At 41.3% G+C, this 12,243-nt stretch overlaps 2 protein-coding genes across 4 annotated transcripts in view; one reads left to right on the forward strand and one right to left on the reverse strand.

The window, feature by feature from the left end:
• The window catches only part of POLR1A (RNA polymerase I subunit A), an 82,920-nt gene extending 79,273 nt beyond the window's left edge, over positions 1–3,647 (reverse strand). The window contains exon 1 of the mRNA XM_036262713.1: positions 3,478–3,647. Within this exon, the coding sequence (XP_036118606.1) occupies positions 3,478–3,554 (77 nt within the window). The 5' untranslated portion in view covers positions 3,555–3,647. The remainder of the gene's footprint in view (positions 1–3,477) is intronic.
• A 358-nt stretch (positions 3,648–4,005) lies between these two features.
• Positions 4,006–12,243, forward strand: part of PTCD3 (pentatricopeptide repeat domain 3) — a 33,498-nt gene continuing 25,260 nt past the window's right edge. For 2 of the 3 annotated variants that reach the window (XR_004959688.1, XM_036262904.1), the window contains exons 1-4: positions 4,022–4,133; positions 6,084–6,136; positions 6,251–6,287; positions 11,530–11,575. Coding sequence is in view for 2 of the 3 variants with exons in the window: in XM_036262904.1 (XP_036118797.1) it covers positions 4,030–4,133; positions 6,084–6,136; positions 6,251–6,287; positions 11,530–11,575 (240 nt within the window). In the remaining variant the exon portion in view is untranslated. Of the gene's footprint in view, positions 4,134–6,083; positions 6,137–6,250; positions 6,288–11,529; positions 11,576–12,243 lie in introns of all 3 variants that reach the window. The other variant, XM_036262905.1, reaches the window with a different exon arrangement.

A 12,243-nucleotide genomic window follows, 5' to 3' on the forward strand; every position in this document is an offset into this window, starting at 1 on the left:
AAGTGCCAAGTGCTGAATGGACAGCTCCCTCATCTACTCAAGCATGCAATCAAAACTACCTACCAAGTGCTTACTTTCCAGACGCACTTTTGCTGGAAAAACAGCCAAGAATCCCTGTACTCAGGGGTCTTACATTCTATTGGAAAAAGGCAAGCAGACAAAAACCAAAACAAGTAAGTATAAAGTCTGTTAAATGGCAGAAAGTGGAGAAAAGTAAAGCAGGAAAGAGGAAGGATGACAGGGTGGGCCAGTAGTCAGGGAAGCCCACACTAAGGAGGATGTACTATACTTAAGCAAAGGCCTGAAGGAGATGAGGAAGTAAGTCATACAATTACCTGGGCAGAGGGCTTTATAGGAGACAGAAGCAGGGAGAGCAACGGTCCTGGGGTGGATGTGTGTTTATGGTGCTTTGGGAATAGCAAGGAAGCCAGGGTGGCTGGAATAGAGGTGAGTCAGAGAAGTAACAGGGACCAGAATGGCCCTTCCAGGCCACTGTAAGGACCTGAATTTTACTCCAAGTGAGATGGGAAGCTATTAGAAACTAGTGTAATAAAAGGTAGCATAATTATTGAAATGTCTTGACCCTAGATACACATAGGTCTACAGTATTTGTAATAGGTATAAACTTACTCATGCAGTTTCCTGTTTGAAATCTCCACAATTATTATTATTATTTTTAATTCAAGCAACCTAAAACACTTTGCTTTCGGATGAAACTGTACCTATGGATGGTGATGATATAATGGGAATTTCTGGGCTAGCATACTGTTCCCAATGTTACCAGAGGTGGCACTCTCCAGGTGTCTGCTGAGGGTGAGGGAAGAGAGACAGGAGGACATTGCATGCAGAAAAAATAGTCTGACAGAAGGTCCAAATGTTAGAACATGATGGCAGGTTCTGGAATGCTCAAGTGATTTGGTAGGGCTAGGAGAAAGATAATGTTATAGCTAAAATCTGCATTTGCCTGATCATGGCAAAACTTGTACGCTAAGCCAAGAAAGTATCCTCTGCATATCCAAGAGAAATGCAGAACCTCTGAGAAGTTATAAGGGTGACATGATCATGTTACCAGATGGGACCTGGCTGGAGCTGGTCTGCCTTGGGTGGTCTGTAGTGTGTGGGTTCCTGACTTCATGCAGGAAAGATTTCACAAAACAACTCCAAGTGATTTTTTGAAAGTACATTTATTACAGCTTGGAGACAGTGAAACAAGGAAGGGCTTCGGATAGAAGAAGCAACAGGAGAGCCCCTAGGTGGGGCTGCTTTGGCTCTTTAGAAGCACAGGAAAGAAGTGAGCCAAGCTGGGCTGCGTGAACTCACTGAGAAGTAAGGGCTGCTGTTAGCTCACTGGAAAGACAGAGAAAAAGGGGGCCTTGGAAACAGGCTCAGGGGATAAGCCAGGGACGAGCCACTGCCCGTTGCTCCCCTGGTTGCAAATCTTGTGGGGATCCTCAGTGTTTAGGAGAAAAAGAGCAGAGACATACTACTAAGGTAGAAAGATATGGGTGTGTTCTAGAGAGGGCATGCAGGCTACTTTGTCTTGAGGCTTTATATCTTTCTTTAGCCAGGGGGAATCCTAGGGGAGTTTTCAGGGGAGGGGCTCAACAGACTATTCATCAGCTTTCTAGGTGTGTCCTTCAAAATATTGATTCATCAAAATGTGGGTACAGAGGGGTCAGGGTTATTTTCTGGTTAGTTTCAATTTTAAACACAATGTTGTCGAAAAGGGACCTGGACTGATGCTGGTCTGCCCCTGGATGGTCTGGAATGTGTAAACCCTTTGCTCCTAAGTGTCCTTGGTTAGGGAAAATAAAACCTTTTGATTCATTAGCTGGCTGTAAATTGCTCAAATTGTTTAGTTATTTTTTTTATCTTTTTTAAAAATTTTTTCTTTCCTTTATTGATTTTAGAGAGAGAGGAAGTAAGAGGGAGAGATAGATAGAAACATCCATGAGAGTGCCCTGGCCGGTTTTGCTCAGCGGTTAGAGCATCAGCCCGCGGACCAGAGAGGTCCGGGTTCGGTTCCTGCTAAGGGCATGTACCTCGGTTGCAGTTTGTCCCTGGCCCTGGTTGGGGTTGTGTGGGTGGCAACCAGTTGATGTGTCTCTCTCACATCGATGTTTCTCACTCTCTCTTCCCCCTCTCTCCCTCCCACTCTGTCTGAGGATAAATGCAAAAAAAAAAAAAAAAAAAAAAAAACATCCATGAGCGAGAACATCAACTGGCCACCACTGGGGATCGGGCCCACAACCTGAGCATGTGTCCTGACCGGGAATCAACCAGCAACCTCTTAGTGCATGCATTGACACTCAACCGCTGAGCCACACGGGTTAGACATCAAATTGTTTAATTATTTTGTCTCAGTTTCCCTTATTCCACTTGTCAAGGACATTCCCTAGTTTCTTACATTCTGCCTCAATCACATTTTAAGTAGCATGATCACATTTACACTTTGGAAGAATAATTTTGACAGCAACGTGAAGAATGAACTGGACAGGTATACGGTCAAAAGAAAATGCATTTCAAACAAGATATAAGGATGTGAACTAAGGTAGTAGCAATAGTGATGAAAAGGAGAGTACAAACAGTTATGTAGGTGACACATAGTAAGAGCTCAATAAATAAATCAGATGTACCCCAGGGGTTACATGTTGAGTTTTTGACATACGAGTTTAAGATCTCTGTGTGAAATTCAGGTAGAAATGTCGAGAAAACAGCTGAACAAACGAGCTGAAAATCAGAAAAAGAAATTTTTGCTGGAGATTTAAATTTGAGAATATCAATCATGAAAGTGGAAAAATTGTCATAAAATCAAAGGGATGACATGAAGGACAAGAAAGGCAGTACGAACAGAACCTCCAGGAACACTATGATTTTAGGGAAAGAGGAATTGGCTAAGGAGCTTGAAACACATTAGAATATAAGCCATGAATGAAATTACCTTGTTCACCAATGTGTCACTAACGCCTAGCATACTGCCTGACAAAAACTGAAAAATCAATAAATATTAGTGGGTTAATAAACTGATGGAGTAAGGAAGGGAGAAGTACTTGTCACAGAAAAAGAACCTGAAGACAGTAAGGTCCTGGGAATACAGAGGATCCTAGAAAACAGAAGTGGCCAGAATTGAGTTGTGAGGGATAATCATGTTACAGACAAGAGACTAATTACGTGCTTAACTAACCGCTTCAGAAACATTACAGTAACTTCACAAACGCTGGTTAATTAACAAGAAGACCGACGGATAACGCTGCAGAGAAACCCTCCTCCCCAGCGCAAACTCTTTCGCAGCCCCACCGGGTTCTAGGCAGTGCATTCCAGCCCTAGGCGTTCCCAGTACTCCAGGTCCCAGCAGGCCACGCGCCCGAAAACCATGGACTCAGAGGATAGCTGGGCGCAAGACCTTCCGGGAATAGTAGTTTTTAAAGGTGCCGACCTCAAGAGACAAGCTCTGCACGCTTCCCACCAAGTACTTACTTGAGCTCTTCGGCCGAATACATCCCGAAGGAAATGCCCCGCAGCCGCCTCCAGGGCATGTTCTTTGAGCCCAACATCCTCCAGGTCAGTTTCCAGTTCCGACACCCAGAAAGAAATTCCAGACAACCCTAGTAAATTCCTAACACAGCCACAAACAAGCCCGTAGCCGCCATGTGATTTCAACTGCGCATGCACGCGACAAACTCTCGCTGGGACTCATGAGATTTACGTGGACGAGATCATTTCCGTTCTAGGGGGGGGAGGAAGAGAAGTAATTTCACGACTCTCACTAGACCTCTTATTTGGAAAACAATCGAAGATATATGGCATTAAAATGATCGTTTTAAAAAATCTCTGTGGTGCAATTGAGGCGTATTAAGCACTTCTGTAACAAATTCTTTCAAAACAGGAGCTCGTAAACTGCTTTATGATTGGTTTCTTCTTGCTCCGACTCAGCCAATAGCCGAGCTATTCCCGCCCACCTTCCCCTCCCTTGGAGATTCGGAAGGTGGAAGGCATGCTTTCCCAACATGCAATGCGAAGACACCGAAGATGGCGGCGGCGGCTTCGTTTCGCTGGCTGAGGCTCCGCCGTAGGCTTTGCCTGCCGCTGACGGATCAGCGGGCAGGTGCATGTGGACTGGCCCCTAGTTGCAGGTAAGACAGGCTTAAGGAACCCACGAGGAAGACCCAGGTGTCAACCTACTCATGTGTTTCCCCTTTTCCCCGAGAGCAGAGAAATGAGGCACGTTGCAGTGGATTGCGCATGCACCCTATCGTAGCCGCGTGCTAGGGGGCGAAAGATCAAAACACATTTATTGGAAAGATATTTATTGCTTGGCTGGCCTACCCAACTGGAGGCCACACTACGATCCTTCTCCCGTGAAGCCAGTAATTTAGCTAGTGTGGCTGTTAGAAATCCCCATCCCAGATTTTTTTTTTAAATAAAATCATTTGTGCCCCACAGGTGTGGCTCAGTGTTGGAGCCTCGACCCTTACACCAAGAGGTGGCCAGTAAGATTTCCGGTCAGGGCACATGCCCAGGTTGTGGGCCTGATCCCCAGTGGGGGGCTTGCAGGGGAAGGCCATCGAGAGTCTCTCATCGATATTTCCATCTCTCTCTCTTTCTCCCCTTCTCTCGCTCTAAAATCAATAAAGACAAAAAAGCCCCCCAACAAACTTGTTTTAATCATTTGCTCTCATTTTCACTCGACCAGGAGGAATGGGAAGAACTGGTAAGATATTAACCAAAGGTAGCCACCATTTTTTGTCTCTTTCACATTGCTGTAATTTAATTAGGACATTCAGAATTTTTTCCTTGTTAAAAACAACAGTGATCTGTTTGTCCTAATGTCATAAGAAATAGCATGCTTTGAAAGAGTGATCCCTTTCTGAAGTTGATACCTAAGCAGAGGTATTGTTTTATTTTATTTTTAATTTTCAGAGAGAGAGATGGAAACGTAGATGAGAAAGAACATTGATTGGCCGCCTCCTGCATGCCCCCCACCGGGGGTGGGGCCCACAACCTGGGCATGTGCCCTGACCATGAATGAACTGGCAACCTCTCGGTTCATTGGTGGACACTCAATCACTGAGCCACACCTGCTGGGCAGATGTCAGACTAGATACCCACAGAGGAATTAATTTTCTAATCACATCTTGACAATTTTAAGAATGGTACCAATGCCATACAGGAAGGCAATACATAAGATAATAAATAGTGTACATTGTCTATGTGGTATATTGACTGTTATTTTAGTGTGATCAGAAAAATTTAAAACTCAGCCATGGGTCAATGATTCTATATTTTGGATTAAAAAAAAATCAAGCAGTTCCAAGTTTAAATTAGGACATACATTTTTGGTACTTTCCTGATTGTTGAAATGGACTGAAATTATGAAAATAACTTCATAGTTTGCCATAATTGCTTTAAGTGGATAGACTTATAGTTAGGGCATTACCCATATAAAAAGTAGCTTATTAACTTGTTCCTCTTGAGTGTTTTAGATTCCCAAGTTAAAATTCCCTTATATTTCAGATTAGCTGTTCATTTGTTCAGGTGCTATTAAAATTTTGCTTTTCCCCCTGGTTTTATTTAATGAGATTACCTGATTTAAAACACTGACCATGTTGTGTCCATATCTTATATGTATTTAATAATGTATTTGAGCCCTGGCCGGTTTGGCTCAGCGGTTAGAGCGTCAGCCTGCGGTCCTGAGAGACCCGGGTTCGGTTCCCGCTAAGGGCACGTACCTCGGTTGCAGTTTGTCCCCGGCCCTGGTCGGTCGTGCGGGTGGCAGCCACTCGATGTGTTCCTTTCACGTTGATGTTTCTCTCTCTCTCTCTGTTCCTCTCTCTCCCTCCCACTCTACCTGAACAAAAAAATGGGAAAATGTCCTCGGGTGAGGATAAAAATAAATAAGTAAATAAAAAATAATGTATTTGAACTTGGTGTTGAGGCCATGTCTTCTCAGTGTACATTAGCATGAATTATCCCATCATTTTGATTCATGATAATTGGAAAATTTGGGCTCAAAATGCACATAAGTGGAAGTAAGGCGGGAACTTAATGAATGTTAACTTTAGGGCTCTTATTTTTTTTTGCAGACTTTATTCTGGAAGTACAGCCCTCCCAAAGGTTGAAGGAACTGATGTAACAGGTACATAGAAATATATTGAAATAATTTCATTTTTATATTAACACATTGTACTTATTTGTAGTAGTAGTACTGGAAAATTGATTCACTTGGTTGTTGTTTTTTTTTCCCATTAAGGGATTGAAGAAGTGGTCATTCCAAAAAGGAAAACGTGGTGAGTATTTAGTCAGTGTTTATTCACCAGGTGGTTGAGTGCTTATGAGGAGCAAACGTTGTTAAGTAAGGATTCAGTGACAAGAGCAATGGAGAACATTCTTGGGGAGGGAATAGTTGAGGAAGGAAGAACTGGGGAGCTTAAAAGAACATAAAACAGGAAGGCGGAAAGTAGTGAGGGAATGGGGAATGAGATTTATTTAAGAATTAAAAGATTTTCTGAACTGAATTTGGGTTAATATTTACATAACAATATTCATAAGAATAATTTTTTATTTTCAAGGAAATTCTCATATGGTTGGGAGAGCAGACAAAAATAGTATCTTTACGGTCTTTAATGAGGTAGTAAAATAAATGATGTGGACTGCAAAATTTAGCTTTTTTAACTCACTGGATAGATAGATTCTTAAACAAATTGCCTTAGTTATTCAATATTTGTCAAGTATATAAGAACTAAAACTTCTTCACAGAAATTTTTGTAGTAATGATATTTAAAGGCCACCTCAAAATGCTAGATCTTTCCTGAATATGACCTGAAAACTAAAGTTAGTTTTTTTAAAAAGCATTTTTAAATTGCAAAAGTATTAATGGTTATTACCAAAAGGTGGCTATGATAAACTGAACATGCAAAAAGGAAACGAGATTACTAGCAGTCACACTACTCAGAGGCAAGTTAATCTCTGTGCGATAGTAGAATGTGGGTAATGATAGTACCTTCCCAAAGGATTAAGTAAGCATTTGATTAGTGCCTGCCACGGAGTCAGAGCTCTGTAGATGATAGCTATTATTTTAAAGTTCAGGAGTATGGTTTTTTTAATATAACTTATATGTATACATTTAGTTTAGTAGAATTGATTTATTAGATGTACTGTTCTTTACTCTATTTTTAATACTTAATTCCTACATAGTATTTTATTATATTCAGGTTCATTTCTATCTTCCCTGGCATGAGAATCAGAACCAAGATAAGAGTAGGAACTGCCCTGGCTGATTTGGCTCAGCGGTTAGAGCGTTGGCCTGTGGTCCAGAGAGACCTGGGTTCGGTTCCCACTAAGGGTGCATACCTCGGTTGCAGTTTGTCCCTGGCCCTGATTGGGTCGTGCGGGTGGCAACCACTCTGCGTCCCTTTCAGGTCAATTTTTCTCTCTCTCTCTCTCTCTCTTTCTTTCTCTCTCTCATTTCCTCTCTCTCCCTCCCAGTCTATCTGAACAAAAAAATGGAAAAATGTCCTTGGGTGAGGATAAAACAAAAAAAGAGTAGGAACAAACACATGCATTGATGAGTCATTTTTCTGAATAGAATTTAAGTTCAAAGCATTTTTATTGGACTCTATCCCTGAGGAAGCTACTACAGGGAATAAATGGAGCTTTTGGAGGGTATGCTCAGATGGCTTATGATCTAGCCCAGTCTCATGCATGCTTATACTTTGTACACTATACTCACATTACATATGTACATAATTTATGTACATGATTAGAGGCAATACAGGATATGATAAACGTCAAGAGTAGTTGTATTGCAATAATGAAGGTGAGTTTTATTGAAAAGTATAGAAATTTACCTGTACCTTAAAATGGTTAAGATTATTTTATTAGCATCAGAATCACCTGGGAATTTTCTATAAATGCATAATGTTGTGAGTAATTCTCATGAATCCTAAAGCATGAGACCCACAGATACAGAAAACGTGATCATGAAATGTGATGGTAGGAGGCCAAGCAGGCAGGCCTGTGAAAAATGCTGTTAGAATAGGGAAAGGAAAGGGAGATAGTTGATATAGAGCATTGGTCAGCAGGCTAAGGCCAATTTTTTTAATGGCTCCTGAGCCAAGAATGGTTTTTACATTTTTTATAGTTAAAAAGTCAAAAGGCCCTGGCCAGTTTGGCTCGGCGGTTAGAACATCGGCCTGCGATCCAGAGAGACCCGGGTTCGGTTACTGCTAAGGGCATGTACCTTGGTTGTGGTTCATTCCCGGCCCTGGTTGGGCCCTGTGGGAGGCAGCCACTCGATGTGTCCCTTTCACATCGATGTTTCTCTCTTCCTCTCTCTCCCTCCCACTCTATCTGAACAAAAAATGGAAAAGTGTGCTTGGGTGAGGATTAAAAAAAGAGTCAAAAGAAGCCCTGGCCAATTTTGCTCAGCGGTTAGAGCATTGGCCCTCACCGGTTTGATTTCAGTCAAGGTCACATACCTCAGTTGCAGTTAAGTCCCCGGCCCTGGTTGGAGTAGTATGGGAGGCAACCAGTCAATCAATGTCCTCTCTCTTTCTCTCTCTCTCTCTCTCTCTCCCCCCCTCTCCCTCTCTCTCCCTCTCTTTCCCTCTCTCTCTCTTTCCCTCCCTCCCTCCCTCCCTCCCTCCCTCTCTGCCTCTCTCCCTTGCCCTCTCCCTCACCCTCCCTCCCTCTCTATCTGAAAATAAATGGAAAAATATCCTCAGGTGAGGATTTTAAAAAATAAATAAATAATTTAAAAAGTTCAAAGAAGACTTTTATTACATTTAAAAGTTATATAAAATTGAGATTTCAGTGTCAATTAAAAATTGAGTATATTGTCTGTGGCTCCTTTTATGCTACACTGGCACAACTGAATAGTTGCATCAGATTCCTTGTAAAGCCTGAAATATTTACTGTCTGTTCCTTTGTAAAAAAAAAAAAAAGATGGTGGATAGAGGTTCTCTATCAGAGAATTTCGGGCTCAGGAATTGATGCTTTAGACTTGGAAGGAGCCATAAGGACTACAAATTACTGTTGCCTTATTTTAGAGATGAAGCGTGATTTGAGGCTGTGATTTCCCAGGTCACCCAGGTGCCATAGAAGAGCTTAATAAGTTGTGGAGTCGTTATTAATTTTCATAATGTGACATGATAAAGACACTGTTCTGAACAAGTTAATCTGAATTATATAGTTATTTTAGGGCAAGCAGGGAACCTAGTCATGATCAGTGCATAGGTAACTGGGCTCATAAAAGAAAGGATGTGGGAAATGGGTGCTCAAATTTGTTGATAGGGCAGTCAGTTGGAACAAAACTTGGGAGGGAAATGTGGCAGAATTGCAATTTAAAATTTGCATACCTTACTGGTTAGATGTTCTAGACTCTAGAATCTAGAGGAACACCTGAATATATCACCATAGACATGGATGAGAAACTTCTTTATAATTTAGGAATCATAACAAGTTGAGCCAGCCTCAGTGCCCATCAATAACTAAGTGGATAATAAAAATGGTGGTTATACAATGTAACATTTAAAGGAATTAATTAGATTTCTATGTAGTTACATGGATAATACAATCAAATTTAGAAAGCACATATACATAATGACACTGTATGTTTTTTATGGTGATATGTGTATGTAAAGGTACCATAAAAAGTTTTAGAGCCAGCTGGTATGGCTCAGGTGAGAGTCGACCCAGGCACCAATAGGTCGCTGGTTCGATTCCCAGTCAGCACATGCCCTGGTTGTGGGCCCGATCCCCCAGTTGGGGGCATGAGGAGGCGGCCAATCCAATCGATGTTTCTCTCTCTCCCTCTCACTTCCTCTCTAAAAGAAAGCTCAATAAAGAAAAAAATAAATAAATAAAAAGATGAGTTTAAAAAAAAAAAAGAAATTTTAGGAATACTAACACCAAACTCAGAGTGGAGTAGCAAACGGTTATAAGATGATACTATACACTTCAGCATAACCTGTATGTTCTAATCTACTTTTTAAGGATAATGTATTCATTGAGATTGTTTTTTAAAGTAATCCTTTAGCCCTGGCTGGTTTGGCTCAGCGGTTAGAGCGTCGGCCTGCGGTCCTGAGAGACCCGGGTTCGGTTCCCGCTAAGGGCGCGTACCTCGGTTGCAGTTTGTCCCCGGCCCTGGTGGGTTGTGCAGGTGGCAGCCACTTGATGTGTTCCTTTCACATCAATGTTTCTCTCTCTCTGTTCCTCTCTCTCCCTCCCACTCTACCTGAACAAAGAATGGAAAAATGTCCTCGGGTGAGGATAAAAAAAAAAAAAAAAGAGTAAAGTAATCCTTTAAAAAAGAGAACCAGTGAGTAATCTGAATGTCATAATTTTTTCACTGAATTTTAGTATGTTATGAAGATGTGCTCAGTTGATAAGACTGAAATGTGCAAATTTTGTTAGGGAATACCCAAAGGTAAACGTGTGTCTCTGTCTTTTGCTGAAATTATATAAATGTGACTTTTTAAAATGGATAGACAACCTAATGGATGTTTTATACATCAGGGAATTACTCAACCTTGATGTAATATAAAATTTCCTGTATGTTCTTTTGACTTTTTCAGATGACTTCTGTTGTTCTATATGTTAAAGGGTGTTTAGAAAAATATTTTGGTTCATTAAATTTACTCTTTATTTCCCTTTGGAAATGAAACATATAAAATCTAATAGCAATGAAAATGTTTGACCCCAAATTATCTTGTCAATTATTCTGATGAAACAACCTTTCCCAATAGTTGAGTAAAGAGGTCTGTACCCACAGGCACAACGCATAGGTGGCTTGAAATCCTTATACAGCAGCAGTTCTCAACCTATGAGTCACGACCCCTTTGGGGGTCGAACGACCCTTTCACAGGGGTCACCTAAGACATAACAGTAGCAAAATTACAGTTAAGAAGTAGCAACAAAAATAATTTTACGGTTGGGGGTCACCACAGCATGAGGAACTGTATTAAAGGGTTGCAGCATTAGAAAGGTTGAGAACCACTGTTATAAAGGTTATATAGTTGAGACGTTCTTTCTAAACCAGGAGGGTCCATCAGAATCATCTGGGAACTCAGTAGTAATGCATGTGACAGTTTGTGGAACTTGGAGCTTCTGAGTGTAGGTCTAAAGTACACCATGTGATTTATTTTCATATAAATCACATGAATTAAGAGCCACCAAGTTTAGATAATGAAGGCAAGAGCAGTCAGAAAGCTACGGTAAAAATGCATAGGAAAATGGATGGGAGGAGATAAGATTCAGGATAGACAGTTTTATGAGATAAGGGTGGAAATCCTTAGTTCTGGGTGATGGTTTTAAGGTAGGAACAGAGGGTAGGCAAAGCATAGTACTAACCCCCTTTAGGCAAAAGAACCAGACTGCTTTCTGTAGTTATTCTAGTGATCTTGAGATGTGAGAAGTGGCTTTAGTGAAGACCTGAACTTATTGGCCAGCTCATTCTGAGAATAGGATCACTCGATCATTTTGTGAGTGTGAAAACTCTGGTGAGGGTTAACTTGTGATTTTCATTCCTAGGGATAAAGTGGCCGTTCTGCAGGCACTTGCATCCACAGTAAACAGGGTAAGAAAGAATTTTCGGTTTCTGTTATCTTAACTCTGCCAATGCATTTAATGTTTACGCCTCTTCGTTATTCGTGATTAAACTGCTGTGGCCCTAGAATGTGTCTTAGACATGATCTAATCCAGTCTCTTCATGTGACAAATGAGGAATCTAAAGCTTTTAAATTAACTCTGAGCTAGTTAGGATGTTAAAACCTTGACTTAGTTCCATGTCTTTTGTCTCCAGTTTTAGTGTTTTTATGCTATACTAGTGATCGTTAAACTAATCCTCTGAAGAGCTTGTTGAAATGCATGTATCTGGGGATAGTTTGGGTGTGATGCTATAAGGGAAGTGATCTGTAGACCAACTCAACAACAGCGTACCTGTCATGCTGGAAGAAAAAAAAAGTGATTAAGAATGTGGGTCCTGCCCTGGCCAGTTTGGCTTAGCAGTTAGAACGTCACCCTGAGGACCAGTGAGTCGCAGATTCTATTCTAGTCAAGGGCACAGACCTTGGTTGTAGTTGTCTCCGGCCCTGGTCTGGGTCATGGGGGAGACAACCAGTCAGTGCTTCTCTCTCTTCCTCCCTCCCACTCTTATCTGAAGATAAATAGAAAAAAATTATCCTCGAGTGAGGATTTAAAAAAAAAATGGGTCCTGAAGCCAGAGTAACTAGCTTGTGATCTTTA

This window comes from Molossus molossus, unplaced genomic scaffold, assembly GCF_014108415.1.
Source record: "Molossus molossus isolate mMolMol1 unplaced genomic scaffold, mMolMol1.p scaffold_m16_p_15, whole genome shotgun sequence".
NCBI lineage: Eukaryota > Metazoa > Chordata > Mammalia > Chiroptera > Molossidae > Molossus > Molossus molossus.